The 19,246-nt window shown below is 39.3% G+C and overlaps 2 protein-coding genes across 3 annotated transcripts; one reads left to right on the top strand and one right to left on the bottom strand.

Annotated features, from left to right (window-relative positions):
• The first annotated feature begins 512 nt into the window (after positions 1-512).
• LOC111576203 (phenazine biosynthesis-like domain-containing protein 1) lies at positions 513-5,642 on the top strand. The gene is made up of 10 exons (XM_023281773.3): positions 513-681; positions 1,030-1,129; positions 2,262-2,360; positions 2,610-2,719; positions 2,928-2,957; positions 3,084-3,172; positions 3,407-3,498; positions 3,988-4,071; positions 4,693-4,755; positions 4,919-5,642. The coding sequence occupies exons 1-10, from the start codon at positions 598-600 to the stop codon at positions 5,029-5,031; spliced, it is 864 nt and encodes a 287-aa protein (XP_023137541.2). The 5' UTR covers positions 513-597; the 3' UTR covers positions 5,032-5,642.
• Positions 5,189-17,678, bottom strand: dna2 (DNA replication helicase/nuclease 2). 2 transcript variants are annotated; one of them, XM_023281769.3, is made up of 25 exons: positions 17,323-17,678; positions 16,114-16,179; positions 14,574-15,504; positions 13,857-13,971; positions 13,403-13,552; positions 12,829-13,012; positions 12,278-12,426; positions 11,907-12,029; positions 11,510-11,756; positions 11,306-11,420; positions 10,908-11,064; positions 10,613-10,804; positions 10,210-10,437; positions 9,953-10,066; positions 9,748-9,857; positions 9,402-9,511; positions 9,117-9,245; positions 8,676-8,768; positions 8,359-8,552; positions 8,183-8,272; positions 7,767-7,980; positions 7,402-7,491; positions 7,066-7,251; positions 6,801-6,947; positions 5,189-6,563 (listed from the first exon to the last, which is right to left on the bottom strand). In XM_023281769.3, the coding sequence occupies exons 1-25, from the start codon at positions 17,350-17,352 to the stop codon at positions 6,510-6,512; spliced, it is 4,218 nt and encodes a 1,405-aa protein (XP_023137537.2). In that variant the 5' UTR covers positions 17,353-17,678; the 3' UTR covers positions 5,189-6,509. The 2 variants fall into 2 exon arrangements, with proteins under 2 accessions (XP_023137537.2, XP_023137538.2); XM_023281770.3 differs by having other exon boundaries at positions 13,857-13,938.
• Positions 17,679-19,246: the final 1,568 nt, after the last annotated feature.

The following is a 19,246-nucleotide window of genomic DNA, read 5'->3' as shown; positions in this document are numbered from 1 at the left end:
AAACCGTGACTCTTTCTGTGACAGCTCACCTGCCTGAAGACAAGCACAGTGTCATTTACTGTTAGATCTTGTCTCCATGTCAGGAATAATTTCTAATTACAGGTGATTAATGAAGTGTTTGCTGTCTGTTTAAATGATGCACCTGAGTCCAGCTGCTGTCTCATGTAAAATGAAGTGCATTTGATAATTTTAGAGGAAACACTCTTACTAGACGTAACAAATGTAATTTCGGCTCCTGTTAACGTTCTGAGGTCTGGGTGTAACTAAAGGCAACTGAAGTGTTTGTGCACAGGACGCACAGCCAGCTGGCTGTCGGTACTTGGAGCCTTTACCATCGTCAGCGCTGCCTTCACTTGCACTTGGACACTGTAGTTGCATTCATTTACACTCGGAAATATGAGTTTTAGTGAATGAATTTGACCTATGAGATGTGGGTTGGCCACAGTGGCGACCAATGAGATTTCAGGGGTGGCTGTGCTCCCTCTCGGATGTGCCTCTGGTCTAAAGTTCAGGAACAACAGCAGATCGTTTCAAAGACTGTCCTCAGCGGGGGTTACTGTTGGTTTGAAGCCTTCTTTTATTCTCAGCACAGCAATAATGGAAATTCCAGTGTTTGTCCTGGATGCCTTCACCAATTTGCTATTCAAGGGAAACCCTGCTGCCATTTGTCCACTTATGCATGTGAGTAAGAATTAAAGGTTAGTGTGCACTGTGGCATCATTTAGACTTCATCGTGGCTGTCTGCGTTGGAACACAGAAAAGTGCGGTTTGGCACTGGAGTGAACACATCATGACACTTCAGCCTGGTGATTCTATGCCGTGCATTTGGTTATTTATTCAAAGATCATAGTTACTTTATACTAAGTATTCATTTTCAGTGAGCAAAGTTGAACTGTTTCCATGGTCTGCAGTTCCACTTTTTATCAAAAGAGGACATATTTGTTGTAAAAATGGGCCTGGTCCAGTGTGCGTGCACAAGCTATTTCTCATTATTACAAAATACTGTGTTGTATTGCATGTTTCTCACAGGAGCTGAGTGATGATTTGTATCAGAAGATAGCAACAGAGATGAATCTGTCAGAAACTGCTTTCATCACCAGGACCAACCCCTCTGACAGTTTCTCTACAGGTATCTCTGTTTAAATGCATCACCACTGTGTAATCTATCACTGACCACAGATACCAGCTCAGACTGGAAACATTAAAGATTCAACAGAGATGCACTTTTCTTTGTCTGGTTTCTGTACTGAAATGAACTGAAATTTAACTGTTGTCCATCTGTTTGTTGTTACTGAGTCTGTTTGCATGATTATAAAACTGTTGCCAGCACTGGAAACTTTAAGGTGTAGTTAATGTCTCAAAGTTCATTGGCCACTAGCAGGTATTTGTGTCCCTATTTACAGTTACTAAGATCCCCTGAATTGCTGACAACGGTTGTCCATCTGTGTCTCATTATTGAGTCTGTTTGCATGATTGTAAAACTGTTCACTGGAACAAAGGACGTATTGATTTTGCAACAGAAAGGGACAACATAATTAAATTAGCTTTGACAAAGGCACATCACAAACACAAATTCATACAAATAAGATAATAACCCCCCCCCAAAAGCCAATATTACATTAAAGAAAAAAATGTTGAAAGAATTTAAGTAAAAGTGATTAAAATAGGGGCTGCACAGTGGCGTAGTGGTTAACACTTTCGCCTTGCAGCAAGAAGATCCCTGGTTCGCGTCCCGGCTTTCCCGGGATCTTTCTGCATGGAGTTTGCATGTTCTCCCTGTGCATGCGTGGGTTTTCTCCGGGTACTCCGGCTTCCTCCCACAGTCCAAAAATATGCTGAGGTTAATTGATTATTCTAAATTGCCCGTAGGTGTGAATGTGTGAGTGATTGTTTGTCTTTGTATGTAGCCCTGCGACAGACTGGCGACCTGTCTAGGGTGTCCCCTGCCTTCACCTGAGTCAGCTGGGATAGACTCCAGCCCCCCCCGCGACCCTAATGAGGATTAAGCGGTGTATAGATGATGGATGGATGATTAAAATAGACAAAAACAGATGACATTCTGTCTGTTAATACACTTTATTCAATTTTTCAGCATGAAAACACTTCCAAGCATTATTTATAGTGAAACTGACAGTTTGCCATGAGATACTGGGCACATGTATAATCCTCTCTTAGTGGTTTTGCTACATCGTGGATGACATATGTGGAGTAAATCAGTTCTGTGATAAGGTGCCTGTCTGAAAATGTGATGTGATTAACAGGATCAAGGTTCCGCCTTCGATGGTTCACACCAACCAATGAGGTGAATCTGTGCGGTCATGCAACTTTGGCCTCTGGAGCTATGCTGTTCGAGCATCAGAGTAAGACAAAACATAGACATCAGCAGCAAATCAAGGTTATTCAGGGTGTTGTTGCTGTAGGGTTTAAATCACTGGTGGCATGCCACAAAGTTGCCACATTTTGAAATTGTTCCTATATTATAATGACCCTTCATGAAAGAAAAAAAAACATTTAGCCAATACATCTGATAGTCATTTCCATGGAAAGAATTCTAGTTCCTCAGCTGGCGTGTGAGAGTAATACTGTGTGTACTGCACATGTTCCTTCAGACAATGTAAATCCCACAGTGGTGTTTGAGACTCTGAGTGGCGATCTGGCCGTCACCAAGAAGGGGGACGGCTACGTCATGGACTTTCCTCTCAATCCACCAGGCCAAGAGGTACAGTATGTGTTCAGATAAACACAAGGTTTACGTTTCAGATGGAGGCAATCCTATCTGACATCTAATATCATAGTTCTGAATATTTGCCTGAAGAACCACTCTCTGGTTTTTCTATATGGTATCTTCTTGTATTACTTCTGCAAGATTGTCCAGAAATGTTAAGAGGCGATAATAACTTTTTTCCCCAAAACTACTTTCATCTCAGGATCCTAACGCCTTCAGAGACATTATCAAGGTCAGTAATATGATTTAAGTCATGAGCACAACTGTGTTAACAGAATGATGCAGCAGTGTGATTACATTCCTGCACTTTAGAGTGAGAGTGTGTGAACTTAAATGTGTATTTGCATGTGTGACACAGGTGGCAGTTGGAAACCACCCAGTTCAGGATGTTTGTCTGAGCCCCACCACTAAGAAACTGATGATTCGACTGGCTGATAGCTGTGACAGGTTATTAACAAAACACATGCATGCAGGCATTTTCAAATACATCCAGGCTTTGGACTGCTGAGGCATGTTTGTGGTGAATCTGTTCTATTTAGTGAGCACTCTTATTCCTCAGCCAATACCTATGTGGGAACATCAGTAAAATACCCCAAAAAACGGACAGAAATTCAAACCACTGGCCCTCTAAACCCACTCCTCACAATCCACTGAATGCACATGCATGGGTTTTGTGTCCAGGTCTGTACTAACCAGTCTGAAGGTTGACGCTGCTGCTCTTCAGAGCACTGAGAAGAGTGGAAGAGTCAAAGGACTAATCATCACAGCGAAAGGTAACAGAATATATATATATATATATATATATATATATATATATATATATATATATATATATATATATATATATATATATATATATATATATATATATATATATATATATATATATATAAATAAAAATAAAAAAACTATTGTCTCTTTCAGCCAGTCCAGAGGGATATTGTTACAGGTTTATGACTTACTGGGCCAGACCCCATGTAGAAATTCTACTTTTCAGAGTTATTAATTTTCAGACGCATAGCATCATCATATCATGAACATTCAGACTTCAAGAACAAACCTACAAAAATGTTTTCATGACAAGTAACTCTTGTTTGTTGTCTGTGTTCAGTGCTTTAACACTTAGGGTGCTGTAAATCAATGTCTACTGAAGGTTTCTTCCCAATAGCCAACAAATATTAAAAAGTACTGTTACAGATGTCAACTAATCTTAGTAGTCTCATAACATCATCCTTCTAAAATATTTCTACATCTGACAAAAGGATCACCAGATTGCCAGCCAGGATACGATTTCTACTCCAGATTTTTTGCTCCATGGAATGGCATCGATGAGGATCCTGTCACTGGTAAGATGACCGCCATAAGTAAGACTATTACCAGTGTTGAAGTCACAACTCAGAAGTAATGCACTACTTATTTACTCCCTATAGAAAGTGATTCATTGCACTACTCAGTGCATTGCTTTTGTGCTACTCATCACTTGAGATGCATCCTCACATAATTTGCTAATTAATAATATAATGTTAAACCTTTCTTGTATCTTCATATCAGCAAAAATCCCCGTTGTAATAATGAGAACATATGCAAGATCTTTTCTTTTTTCCCGTTAAATGAAAGTATTACCTCAAAGCCAACAGCAAAGTTTGTGGAACCAGACCGAACAGCAATTCATGGAAAAAATGCCATGGCAAGATCAAGACTCTAGGTAGCACTGGCAAGAGACTGTACTGCCTCAAAATAAAACTAGTAACTGTAACTAATTATGAACAAAGCTTTTATATTACTGCACTTTTGGGCTGTTTTACACATTTACATACAAGCAACAGGTCCAAAGAGACTACAGATGAAGTGTTTTCAGATGCACTCAGAGCTCTCAAGCAGTAAATTTGTCATATGTTCAATGTGTTCTGTGAAATTCACCTGTACAAAAATTGGTAACCACTTCCTGCCATGTGTCTTTTGCACAGGATCTGCCCACACCGTCCTCGGTAGCTACTGGTCCGAAAAACTAGGAAAGAAAAAAATGCTGGGTAAGAAATTTAAACGACTTCATATAGTTTTAATCAGCACAATTTAAACAGCTAAACCAGAGGCAAGCTATTTTACTATTAACTGAGCGACTTACTTGATGTGTTGTTTCCTCCTATAAATGCTCCATTACTGACACTCAGATTATCCTGTGTCTTTGTGTAGCTTACCAGTGCTCCAGTCGAGGCGGGGAACTGGAACTTGAAGTGAGAGATGATGGAAGAATCAACATATCTGGACAGGCTGTTAGTGTTCTGCAGGGAACAATCACAATATAGTTTCAGACACAGATAACGAGCTGAGAGGTCAAAACATACCTGCAGATAGACGCTTTGTATCTTCTATTAATAAATACAAGATGGCATAAAAAAAAAAGCAGACTAGAGTCCAGACTGGTAAGCCTTACAACGAAATATCACTCAACTAACCAGCATACTATAGGATAGAAAAAAACAGCACATTTTGTAAGGATTTGCATTATTTTATTCACATAACAATAACTCAAAACAAATGACAAGATTTTAAATAAATAAACTCAAAGTCTATCTTCAAGTAAAACAGATTGAATGTTGAATTACAGTTGTGGTCAGAATGTTATTTGACAAAGTCCAACATGACAGTTTACTGGCGTTATAATACAACAAGGCTTTCCAAAATGATTCTGAGCAGGATCATTCTTGTCACTGTAGTTTCTTCTACATTCCTACAATTCCAACTGTTCTGTCTTCTGCAATCTGTTTCTGTCCAGCTTTAGTTCAGCTGGTCTACAGAGGAATTGAGATAAATGACTCAAATGCTTGAATTTACTTTAGCTTTTGCTGTTACTTAACATAAGAGATAGAAAACTTAGTTGATAAAAAGATAAATCAATAAAACAATTTATATACCAGTTTGTTTTTCCATTTTTTACAGCTGTAGACCGACATAGTGAAGCACATTCACAGATCAGAATAGAGTTCTGTTAATATAATGCTCTTCTTGATCCAGTCAATCCATTAAATAAGAAATTATATGACAGCTTAAAAGTTTTGAGGTGGTTAAAGACTGATTTACTACCAAACAGACTGTAAACAATACCATAATTTCAGTCTCATCAAGTTTGTCATTCCTGAAGATTTAACAAACTTCAGTTCAGTGGCAGACATGTACGAGTGTATCTGACTGCTGCAGTCGAGAAAAATAAATTATGGAAAACTCCAGTGTCCATACTCATATATTTGATTAAATTACTAATAGTTGCACCTGACATATTGTCAGTGTATTGAGTGAGGTATTTGATGAATCATCCAAATCTGACTCCTACTTGAGGTCTGGTGCACTTAAAATCAGTGCCAGTTCAACACATTGGAACTACTGGACCATCTTATGAATGCAGCACAAATGCTCATGTAGCTATTGCAGCTATTCAGCATCTCAGTACTTTGTTTCACATTAAGACATTAACGGACACTTTAAAATTACAGTGCTGAAAGTGTGTTGCATTTAAAACGGATAAACATTAGCAACAGCAGCTGTGGCCTAAAGTTGTGTGGTTTACATCTGGCCATCTACTGATCTGCAGGAAAACGCAAGAAAATATGCCAAGTTGTGAATGTAAATGCAATGGAGCATTTTACTTTGTGAGTAGCATTTGGTTTTGATACCAGTTAGCTCAGGTCTTATTTGAAATATTTCCAGTTTGAGGGTGAGGCCTTGACGTTGAGGTGTGAGGTATACAGGTGACTTGAAACACCATTTATAGCTTCATAGACTTCTGTTACAGGTGCATGTTGGGTAAGGCCTTGTGGGCAGCTGGTGGGAGCTGGATAATGTGAAGAAAGAGTTCAGGAAAAAAATGTATAGACACAGAAGTCATTAAAATAACTGCTAAACTGTGACTCTTTAGGAATATTGGTGACTTGCTGTTAAACAGATGTAAGTTTTGATTAAGCTACACCAACTTTGCATAACATTATTAGAATTAATAATAACAGTACCCCTACTAGAGAATAATTTGTCTTAAAATGAGGAAAAATTTAGGAGTATCAAGATAATTTCTTAAGGATATCATGTTCTCCTGCTGAAGATGGTTGAGTAGTTTCTCCACTGGCGTGTAACGGCGTAGTGTTGTGGCAGAACCCACCATCAGCAGCTTGTGTTTAGCTCTGGTGATGGCTACATTCAGGCGACGCCAGTCCTTTAGCAGCTCCCCTAACTTTGAATGGACAGGCAGGAGAGAATCAGGTAGAAGCAGTCACTTGGTTGTCTGTGCAGACAGAGGTCTAAAGAAAAATGTGCACAAAAATGAGTGAAAAGGGGAGAGAAACACTCACGTTTCCTTCCTCTGCAGTGCTCCTGACAAAAGAAAGAACAATCAGACTTTTGTCCCTTCCTTGGTACCTGTCCACTGTGTTCACCTCAACACCAGTGAAAGCAGAGGACTGCAGCACAGCTGAGATTCTCTTTAACTGTTGCCTGTAGGGGGCGATAACTCCCACATCACTGGGCTTACACCCTGCCTAAAGTAAGAAAAATAAACAGGTTAATATGAGGGCAAACTACACTGATGATCCAACGTTCACACCAAAATTCAATTTTTCTATATCTGTAACAAAACAGGAATTTATTTTGTCTTAAATACTTGAGCATCACTTTAAAACTTGGTGCACCTTTATCAGAAGTGAAAGCAGCATGTGTATGAGGGCAGCTTCGGTGTGGTTGCTTATTCCTCCCTGTTCCACCGACTCCAGTGCAGGCACCTGAAGGAACCAGTGGAGAGAAAACAAAATTAAGATCAATGCACCTCCACTTTCTTACTTTCAAACACTGTTCCACATGTACCAAGTCTGTCATACATGCATCAGACTAAACCAGATGAAAAGCCCAGTCTTCAGTAAAGCAATCTTATTTTAGTCAGACCACTTTCTTCAATAGTTACAGTGGCTGCTTCAGTTATTTGACCTTCAGCTTAAATTGAGCAACTTGTAGCTCAACAAAATTAAAAAACTTGAAGTGCCCTCTGTATTTCACCAACCACTGAACAATCCAGGAAGCAAACTGGGTTGCTAGGCAGCAGTGTGGCCTGTAACCAAGACAGGTTGTGCTGTGGTTGCATCTGAGAGTAGGAGTTGAGCTCTGATTGGACAGTGAGCAGGAAGGGCAGAGTGAGCAGGGCTGTGGCCGTCCTCTCTGATCCACACTCCAGTTGGCCGTCATACATCAGAGAGTTACTGAGAGACATGATCTGCCTGAAACAATAGAGCACAAACTACTATCAGAGAGTGGGTTTACTTTAATTTGTCCAAACTGCCCTAACCAAGTTGTTTTGCAGCTGTAAAGTTTTTTCGGTGATATCAGGAAGACAGAGCAGCTGTAAATTCGGACTTTATTCATTTCAGGGTCATAAGACCTGATTATTGTAACATAAAGTGTTTAAGTATGTAGGTTTACCTGTTCATCCTGTACTGTACATTGAGTTGGACCACTGCCTCTTTATGGAGCTCTAGTCGCTTAAATAAACTTTCATCCATCCCGCGTGACCTGATGGGAAAAGAGAAGAAAGAAAGACATTGATAAATGCTGAATCTTTGCAGCTACATCATCAACACGGGTCACAGATGCTCAACCTGGCTTCCTGGTTTTGTACTATTGGTGGCAGCTGTTGATGGTCTCCAACCAGGACAAATCGTTTGGCATAGAACAGCGGTCCCAGACAGATAGGCTGACTGATCTGCGATGCCTCATCTACGATGCAGAAATCAAACCGGCGATGTGTGAAAATGGGATGCTTGATGCCCATACAGGTGGTTGCCACTACCAGCTACAAAGAGACGGAAGATGAGCATTAATTTTAAAAAAAATAATTTCTTATTTTGTGCAGATGTTGTAAGTTACAATATCTGAAAGGGAAAGGTTTTGAAGAAAATACACACTAACTGCTCACCTCTTTGTTATAAAGCTGCTCCAGCTCTGACAGAGTATGGACGCTGTTCTTCCTCACACTTTCCTCTGTGTATGGCAGGATGTCTGGATGAACCTGGAGAGAGCAGAGGAAAAAAAAGAAATTAGAGCAAATCATGAGGAGAATACTGCAAAACAAAAACAAGAGATCTAGACATTTGTACTTTTACATGTTCTCTTGATATTTAAAAATCTAAATTATTTCCTAACCCAGATATTACTACTTTGATTCATTACTGCACAACTTCATTCACACTTAATAGTGATCTGTGCTTCAGTACAAATAAATGTGAGAACGAAGTGGGTTGTGTTTTAACAGCAGATATCTCGACCAAAAGACGAATTATATTGCTATGAAACAAGTTTGGTAAGTCAAGACTTCACTGTCATCCAAACACACAATAACACGTCAACCGTAGTTCACCTTCTGTCCCTGCCCCAGACGCAGAAAACCAACTCTGAAACGTTTGAGCTTCAGCAGGATGTTGTCAACAGCAGAGTGAGTGTAGCTGGTCAGCAGCACACTAAAGCCACATGCATGCAGGATACGAACCTAAGAAAAGTGAAGAAGAGAGGAAGAGCAAGACACAAAGAAAGAATGGTTGAGACAGATGTGTGCAGGTGAGAGGGTTAGAGTTTGGCCTTATGGGGAGTAAATAATGTTGCTTTATGGTTCAGGTAAGTTTATATATGATAATCTGGGGGTTACCAGAGTGCAGATGGTTGTGGTTTTGCCAGTGCCAGGCATGCCGACAATCAGTGTATAGTCTTTAGACAATAACACCTTCTTCATGGCCTGCTTCTGTGGTTTGTTGAGACCTACACAAACAAAACGCACATAAATGCATTAAGTGACCAAGCGGGTGTTCATCTACATAAGCAACATATGAGAAAATAACAGACAAGGCGTGGAAAAAATGTTCTAATATTGGTTTTAGCATGAAACTAGAACTCCATTATCTGTATAAGATTTTTTGGCATGTGTGCATTATCCTCACTAAAGGATAAAGCAAAGAGCAGAAGACAGGCAGAGTCAAAAAACAGAGTTGAGTCACCTTTGAGGATGTTGGCCACTGTGTCCTTGGCCTCTCTGGGCAGAACGGAACTGAGATTTGAGATAAACTCTGGAGAACGAAGGTCAACAACCAACTCCCTGAGGCGATCACTGCACAGAGAGACATTCTAGTTAATTACACCTTAAAAGCCTTTCAGATGCCTTTTCATATATCTCCTACATGCATCTCATGGCACTGTACCTACCTGTCCTGACAGCTTTCCATCAGCCTGGAGACATTGGTGAGGTGAGTGCTGAGTCCCACCACACCTTCATCACCATCCACTCGAAACAACACATCACTGTACTTTGACAGGTCCCTGGGAAACATTAAATTATTAAGTAGGTGTGAATCTGGTAAGTAAAATTATTTGCTCAGTAAATGACTGAACAAAAACCACATCATTTACTGTCCTTTAGTTAAAACACTCAGAAAGTAAGGTTGATGTGCATTTATTCCCACCTGTCCAGAGTGCAGCTGATCACTTTCCTGCTGACCTCACACAGGTACCCTGTTGCCAAGCCAACGAGGCGACCTTCCTGATCGCTAACAACAATCCGATCCCCGCTGGCCAAACCCTGCTGTGAAGCAACACTACTGCGCTGGAAACGGTGGAGGAAAACACCTTCAGACTGCACAGTCACTGGATCACTGAGCTGCAGATTCCCCACACAGCTTCCATTCTTCTCACTGGAAACACAAGTCAGAGTTAAATACTTTAAAAGTTTTATAGACTGTAAAGTCCCTGCCTTAAAAAATAGGCTTTGACTGAGTGCTTTACTGCATGTGCTGGAGCAATAAGAAGTAGAACATTCAGAGAAGGCCACAGACCATCAGTGTTTATGTTTGGGAGTCAGCTTTGTACCTTTCCTGAACTGTCTGAAGCCATACACGCTTTCGACTGTTCTTGGTCTCCATGGTAGCAGCCTCCAGGCAGCAGAGCAGCAGCCAATGAGAGAAATAGTTCAGATGTGGCAGAGTCAGATGGCCAGTCTCTTGCTGCAGAAAGTCTTGCACAACATCCTCACTGACATCTGCTGAGCTGGGATCCACAGCTCTGAACAAAAGGACACATGTCTCTGATACACAGCTGGAAACTTTCAGAAAAAGTCTGATGTTTGAGATTTCCATGACCACAAAATGTGTTTGAAAAGGTTTACCTCTCATATAAAGCACAGTTTCTCTTCTGAGGACAATACTGGCAGGTTTGTCTGTTCGTCAGGATGTCAGGCAGTCTAGTGAGGCGACTCCGCTCTGCTTCTTGCTCCACACAGTTATGAACATGATGGACCAAAGTGTTCCTCAGCTTTAGCAGCTCTGACATGAACAGAAAGAGTTTTAGTAATAAGAGTGACGGAGGAGATAATGCCATAAAAGGATTTTGTGGTCACTGCACCGTCAAGTTGTGGTCAGGCACACACAATTCAGTTCTTTTTCATTCATTTAAATTTTGTTTTGTGGAATTTCAAAATCTGTTAAGAGTCCCCATTTGCACATTTAAAAAAGTAAATGATTGTTTACAGCTGGTGTTGGGCAGGCTGGTTCAGCACATGCGTACCTCTGCGGTCCATGTGGTTGGCTACTACAGGGTGCAAGTTGCCAGTCTTGAGGTAAAGCAGGAAGCCTGTTTCAGGATTGTATCTCTCGAGGCTCATCAGAGTGTACAGGATCACCTAGACATAGAAACCCACCTAAACCTAAATAAAACTTGCTTTTCACTTCACTCACTGCTCTACATACATGTCGACTGTGGCCCACTAACCTGACTGCGATGCTCTATTGAGTTTGACTCCTTTCCAGTCTTCAGCTCCAAGGGGACGATCTTTTCCTCTGGAATTCTGTGGCCGCCATTACGTGGGCTCTGGATTCGAACCCGCGCTGTCACATCAATTTTCCCTTTCAGGCCAAATCTCGGGGACCAGACGTTCTCCTCTATGTCTGCCAGGTCTGTTACCGTGACAACAGTTGCAGAGTCCTGACAGCTGCTTGGAGCTCTGCTGTTGCTGTGACTGAGACAAGGAAGACAGAGAGTAATCCAAAAAGTTGGCAAAACACTGATAACAGGTTTTAGGCCATTACCTTTTAAACTGTGGATAATCTTTACACTGAATAACAGATACAATCCTACAGAGCTAAATAAGTCTTAGGAATTTACATACATTTTAAGGCTGATGGCTTTAGGTGTTGAAGAGTTGAGGTACTCATTTGCCCAGTGTTGCAGTGAAGGTAGATAATTATGCAGCTCCTGTTTCATCTCCTCCTGACTTACACCCAAACCGTACCTATGAACACATTGATGAAACACAAATTTAACTGAGAAAGAAAAACCATACAAACAAGTGAAAGATCACCCTTAAAGTGGATTCTTAATACTATTTTACCATCATCATCTTCTACAAATGCAATTCAAAATGAACTGATCACTTTAACAATCTCTTCAAACATTTACTGCTTTGTTCAAGCACAGTATTTTGAAAAACTGTTACTTGCATCATTACAGAAAGGTAAAGGTCTGCATAATAAATCTCACATGTCTCCCAGATATCGAGGACCATGCAGTGCCTCGTCAGCCAGCTTAGACAGTTTCTCCAAAGAAAAATCTTTAGCTGTAGCTGCTCTCTGGAAGACTTCATGGACCATGGTGCCATTCAGCATCTGCATCGAACCGCCGTCAAAACTCTGCATCAAGGCAAACAAACAATGGAGACAGTAAACAGTACAGCTTAGTGTTTTTAAGGTATGTGATGTCAAAATAAAACGAACATTGTGCAATAAAATGTGACTTAATGCACTAACATCAAACTATAGCCTTAGAGAGCATTTAAATCAAAACTTCTTTGAAGCAATGAACAAAAAAACTACACATTTAACTTGTAACTAAAGCTGGAATGTGTTTCAGGGCAACTGCATTTCATTATGCGTGCATCTTTTGTACATTTTAGCTTATTAATGTAACAGTATACAAAACAAACAAAACACGTGGTTCCTACTTTCACATTTTATTCAAAGAAGAGTTTCTCTAAGCACCCCGACACTCACTTAAATGACACATTATTGTTCACTATTATTAAAGCCTTTTACCTTGAACATATCTCCCAGTACTGCACGTCTCATACAGCGGATGGAGCTGGAGATACTGGTACCTGAGATGAGGCTATCAGGTAGTAAAACCAGGAAGCCCTGTTCCCTGTCCACCAACCAGGATCCACCATCAGAGCAGCCCTCCAGATGTACCACATCACCACGACGAACAGGCGTCATCTCCCTGGAAACAACCAATGAAAAATCATTTTATACGCACGTAAAGACAGATGTACACATGCTCAATGAAGCAACAAGACAAGACACACGTTCGCTAATCAGCACAGATCATCAGAGAAGGTCATTAGAGAAACACATCATTTATTGTCATGCAAAGTGGAATGACAATAAATAGCACCAGCGAACCCAAGCAAAGAATGGAAGCAGAATTTCTCTACAGATTGTGACAAAATCTATATTAATGGAACATTTCAATGATTGCAGAATGAAAAGGTGAAACACTCGTAGGATTTCCACTGAAACTTACTGAAATTGAATTCAGCACAAAATGCATATCATATATGAAATGAAAAGGAATTGTGAACGGGACAAATGTCCTGACACACAGCATTACCATCCATCTTTGAGCAGACACGTCTCAGTCGGATGTAGAGACTTGGAGCATGACATGGTCAGTGTTTTGTGACCTGGTCTTTCCTCAACATCCATAACCCAGTAGCGGTTGTTTGGGCCTCCAGAAAGAATCACATGGTCTGGTACCTTACTGCAGGGACAGAAAGGACTTTTATTACACATGCAGTTACACATTTTTACACATTGTTTAAAATAAAACACTAGAGACGGCATCAAAGTACCACGTTTCAGCTTTAACTTGAGCAGGTTTACATAAAAATAACTAGCATTGGGTGACATAGTACCAGCTATTTCAAACTTAATGTACTTCAACTGTACATAGATGCCCAGTGTGTCAGGAGCTGCTTCTTCACTTTTGTTTCATGTCAAACTCTGCTACGACTTCATTAAGCCAGTGTGTTCATGTCCCCTTCTCCACAAACCTCCTTTCTCACCGGGGTTTGGGTTTATCCTCCGTTGCACGATCTTCATTATGTTCCATCTGCTCTGCAAACCAGCCCTCATCCAACATCTCTTCTATGGGACACACAGACATCGTTTCTGTATTTTCTTGGGGGGTTTTTTGGCATAAAATTGAAAGCAACACAAAAAGGCAAGTTAGCAGGATTCAAAACTCACTAGAATCAAAGAGTGATATACTGACGAAACATGAGAATATGACAGTGAATACTGTGAAACAGCTTAAATCGTTCTTTGGTCTTTAGCACAACATTTCTGCGAAGTGGGCCTACCACACATAAAAGGTTTATGTAGGAATTTTTGAATTCCATGTCATTACATGGAAAAATGTGTTCAAGAAAGGCGAAGAAGAGCTTTGACATGGAGGACTGATTAATTCTAGATATTCTTAAAGCGAACGCTGATATCAACACAACATAATATAGAAAAACAGTAACAATATATCAAGAACCACAAAATTTCTCAGATTGATAAAGAAAAATGATGAGCACAGCAAAGTAAAAATTTAAACTTGTCCACAAAATGGTCACACTGTTTGTAAATAATCTCAAATTTAGTTTAACTGCATTTTTTTTTAATTTATCAGCTGATATAGACACTGTCTACATTTTTCACAGAAAATATGCAACTTTGGTAAAAGTAATCATAATAACTAGATAAGAAAAGCAGTCAGTTGCAGGTTGCATCTGTACCTCCAGCTGCTTCATCTCTGTCTCCATCTGACACTGGTGCTCTTGTACTTTCTTTTTCATTTAGGTCATCCTCTCCGTCTGTTGGTGCAGGTGTGAGAGTTGGTGCACTGGGTTGATGCACATCAGCAGTAAGACCATCACTGTCCTTATCCAGACCCGTGTGTAGATTTCCATTAGTTTTCAACTCAGATACTTTCTGCTCTGTTATCATTGTAAAACAAGAATCTTTCTTGTCTTGTTCCTCCTCATGTTTTCTCTTTTCCCCTAAAGCCTGGCAAAAACCCGACGTCAGTGACACAGTTACGTTCTTGTCACTGAGGACCACTTCAGTGTCTCGGCAGTGAACTATTAATCTCTCAGACTGATCTGCTGATTGGCCACTAGATAAATGAGGTGCCTTTACGGGGTCCATCACAGCTCTGGTTCCTTTTACGCTGCTACCTGTAGGGTTGATCACGGTTGTTGGTGGTGATGGATTAGCAGTTCTTGGTCTCTTGGCATGGTTTGACTCTTCCTTAGGGCTGAGGAGTCTTTTAATAGAGCCAGACCATCGATCTTCCCTCCTGGATCTCCCTCCCTCCTCAGCCATCAGTCTCCTCAGACTCTGCCCTTTGGAGCAGGGACTGCGACAGATGGGGGACATTTGACCGAGCTTTGAGGAGAATGCTGCCTCTCTGCTGGGCTCTGGGCTCCATAGACCTGCGTCTCTAGTGGAAGGAGAGAAAGCAGGCCTGATCTGACTGTTGGGAGTTTCAGGCACAGAGAGGAGAAGATCTGGTGAGGAGGGAAGGAGGTTTTCAAGACCCCCAAGGACATCCCTCTTTAACGGGGAATGGAGTCTGAATAGAGAGCTTCCACCATCTTTGATCTGGGGTTCATTCTTGGTTTGTGTAGTGCCAGTAATGGGTACTTTCGTGGAAGATGACAAGTCCTGCAAGCAATAAATTAGTATTTTAAAATTTAAAACAAATATTAGTAGGTAATTATTTGTGTACATCAGGAAGAAATACAATTGCACAGCAAGAGAACAGAGGAAAAGGAAAAAAAAAACTGCAGGTATATAATTTGACTGCAGTTTTATGCATTCATCTCACAGTCTGAAAAGCTGGCTTTTTTGCCATTTTACCTATCTGTCCAGTGGATATCCTACAGAAATATAAGGTCTTTCTGTAGCAAAATAACAATATAATGCAAAAGAGTATTCAAACTGTTGCAATGCAAAGGAATTTAATTCAAGAAGCATAAAATAAGCTGATGAGAAATGCACACACATAGTGTGTACAGTATAGAGGAATTAAAAGAGGCAGATGCTTGATAGATGTAACATTAACTATGCTGAGTTGTTTTCATTCTTTCCCTAGTCTTAAAGGCTTTATTACAAAGATTTACAGTTACAAAACTACTACTACTTTTTTTACCTATCTAATTTTTTTTAACTAAAATGTATTTGAATGTTTGATCAACCACAATATGCATTACATACATCCCTGTAAAGGCCCAGAAGATACTGGGGCCAAAAAACGTCCAGTTTTCCCATTACCTTTTGGTTTTTGGAGGAAAAGAAGGACGAGATGTTCTTCTGCTGTCCAAGTTTCCCTCCAGATACCTAGCAGAAACCACAAAAACAAAAATATACCAACATGTCACAGGTGCCGTTTGTTTGTTGTCTTAGAGAAGACACTGACAACATTTACATTTCAGTAAAGGAGTCAGTGATTAAACTTTATTGTAGATTAGCAATTTGGCAGTACGGTCTCTAGTTACACTGATGCACACATACACTTGATAAGTCACTAAAAACTATAGTTATGCAAAAGTCACATCTCTAAGGTTAGAATATCAGCAAAAAATCTTACTTATGTGAAATCCATGCTATTTAGAAGAAAAGGTATTAAAAACACTTTGGTCTAGAAAAATAAAAGATAAGGATAAAAGTGGCTGGGTCTGAAGAAGTGAATACAGCCCATCAATACATTATGGAAGCCATGAAAAATTTGCTTCAGTCTAGTGAAACCTTTTTTTTCAAAGCTTTGCAACAGTAAATCTGAACCTCAGCATTTTTTGTTCACTTATGTGTTTATTTAACGTTTGAGTTTCAATCTTTCAAAACCTTTTCTTTTTTATTTTCAAAATATGGCATATTTCTTCTCTAGATCACTAATCTGGTAACAGCAACAGTTGGTAAAATAACTCAAATGGATTTCTAAAAAAAATTATAATTTCAAAAAAGTATGACTAGCAGTTTCTCTATTCTAAAAATGCATTCAATTTTGAAGGATGCAAAAAAAATCAGTGATACTGCTAACTCCATCCAGTGATGAAGGTGTAAGAGATGTTGCAAACAGCTGCAGAAAAGTTTGATCCGATAACAAATAATTCAAAAAGAACTCGTGCATTTAAATATGTAAATATTGTATAAAACTGGGACTGAGGAAACACTGTCATAAATAAATACAATTCGGAAACACCAGAGGCTGCAAAAGGCAAAATTCAGACACGCAGAATGGTAGAGTAACAGAGAGACTGTGATAAAAGACAGATACAATAAAATAAAGTCTATATTAAAAGCACCCTAAGACTCCATGATCTATTACTGCTTTGCCCAGGAAAGCAAAACACAGAAAAATTTAAGACAGCTGCACAGATGGGTTCAGAAGAAATGAAATCAGACAGGAGGAAACAAAAAGAAAACAAAACGATGGCAGGTGCCACATTTAACGGTTACTCTTGTTATTTAACGACATCTCACCTTGGGTTTCTTCATTTTCATCCTGTTCATGATGACTGTTGTTAACCAGCAGCCTGGTGTTCGTATTAAGGTGCTGTTGTTCGTCCAGCAGAGTTTATCGAGCTGCTTTTGTTATTGGTTAGTTTTCAGATTAAGCTAACCTGAGCAGCTCCAGCTAACGTTGAATCCGCCTCTCCGGAACCAGGACACCGACAACCGGCCGAGCAAGCGACAGACAGCGGTTCTGTTTTTATGAACAAAGCTACAATACCGGTACAGCTACGGGAATAATGCTCTCGACGGTATTTCCCATGTTTACACTATCTCTCTCAGTGTTTTGTTCAAGACAAACCGCAGCGCCAAATTTTCAGCTTCGCGCAACGGAAATGACGTCAGCGCAGTTCCGCCTGATTTTCTATTTTATTTATTTATTTTTTTTGGCTCAACTGCAGGTGAACGTTTTCATTCAGACATTCAATAATTTCAGTCACAATCAATCACGGTACGTAGATTAGACTCATAAACGCCATCCAACATACAGGGCACTTCAGAAGAGAAGCAGCACACCTAAGTTTTATGCAATAACAATAAAATAAAACGCATGAGAAACATAAATTAAGAAAAACAAGTAGATGCATGAACATGTTTGCAGTAGCGGTCATGAGCTTATACGCTCACAGGAGTATGGAATGCCTCTTTATTCAATTAAAAAAATACTCATATTAAATAAATAAATTAATAAATATCAAATGATAAAAATAAATGCAGCAGTTAATAGATAATTAAACGCAACGATTAAGTGAACATGAAAATGAATTCTTCCGTTTTTTTGCAAAGGACAACTTTTATTTATTTTTGATGATTTTTATTTCCCCAATGGCACTCATTGTTGTCGCGAATAAAATAAAATATTAGAACACAGAAAATATTATCAAACAAAACACAAAACATTCTGCAGAAAATTAAAAAAATAATAATATTAAAAAATACTTTCTTACAGGGGATCCAGGGATCCTTGCATTTGGTAAGTTTTCATGGATACTTTTATTTGGTCAAAATCCTAGCACAAGTTAATCAGGCTAATCTCCATAATAATTATTACAGTAGGGTCTTAGCCTTTATATTTATATTTGTAAGTTTTGTTTTTGTATTTTGTAATACTGCAGGGTCTTAGCTGTATTGTTACACAAGTTAATTTTTGCATTGAAGGTCATTTTACATAATAAATATTACTGTCGAGTCTCAACCTTAATATGCATTGTAGTCAGTTAAAGTAATATTTTATATATTTTCTGTCTGGTTTTAATCGGTACTACATAAATAGCCCATCACAGGGCCTTAAACTTAGCATTACCTATTGTTGATACATTTATGTTGAATAGATATGGAATACAGTGCCTATACATTATACACTGTCTATGGTACATAGGGAATAAATTTTAAAAGAACATTTTTAAGGCCAATTTTAGAAGGAATTACTTTTATCTAAAGTACCAGTCAAAAGTTTGGACACACCTTTTCATTCAATGGTTTTTATTTAATTATTTTCTACATTGTAGATTAATACTGGAGACATCAAAACTATAAAAGAATGCATATGGAATTATGTTGTAAACAAAAAAAGCGTCAATCTTCAGTATTCATCTACAATATAGAAAATAATACAAATAAATGAAAAGTATTGAATGAGAATGTGTTTTGACTGGTAGTGTATGTCCAGGGATTTTCTTCCCCTCCAATGCCACAATTTAATAATGTCATATAGAACATTCCACATAGAAAAGACTTTGCATTTCCTTTTCAGTACAGGGGTTAAAGGTATGAAGCCCTCATACTGACACCTCTTGGGAGACAGCAACACCTGACTCAACGAACATATTCCCTGATTGTTATTTCTTTGGTTGAATTTGCAAAAAAGTTGCAGTTTTCTGTGAACACAGTCCAG

Source organism: Amphiprion ocellaris, chromosome 1 (assembly GCF_022539595.1).
Source record: "Amphiprion ocellaris isolate individual 3 ecotype Okinawa chromosome 1, ASM2253959v1, whole genome shotgun sequence".
In the NCBI taxonomy this organism is placed as follows: domain Eukaryota; kingdom Metazoa; phylum Chordata; class Actinopteri; family Pomacentridae; genus Amphiprion; species Amphiprion ocellaris.
This window is presented reverse-complemented; position numbering and strand designations above follow the sequence as displayed.

Bases quoted from the DNA above. Each gene is read 5' to 3' on its own strand.
- LOC111576203 (XM_023281773.3), top strand. From the start codon at position 598: ATGGAAATTCCAGTGTTTGTCCTGGATGCCTTCACCAATTTGCTATTC. The intron at 1,130-2,261 runs GTATCTCTGTTT...TGTGATTAACAG, and splicing joins CTCTGACAGTTTCTCTACAG to GATCAAGGTTCCGCCTTCGA. The intron at 2,720-2,927 runs GTACAGTATGTG...CTTTCATCTCAG, and splicing joins TCAATCCACCAGGCCAAGAG to GATCCTAACGCCTTCAGAGA.
- dna2 (XM_023281769.3), bottom strand. From the start codon at position 17,352: ATGAACAGGATGAAAATGAAGAAACCCAAG. The intron at 13,972-14,573 runs GTACAGATGCAA...AAACCCCCCAAG, and splicing joins CAGAGATGAAGCAGCTGGAG to AAAATACAGAAACGATGTCT. The intron at 13,013-13,402 runs GTAATGCTGTGT...GGTTGTTTCCAG, and splicing joins TGTCTGCTCAAAGATGGATG to GGAGATGACGCCTGTTCGTC.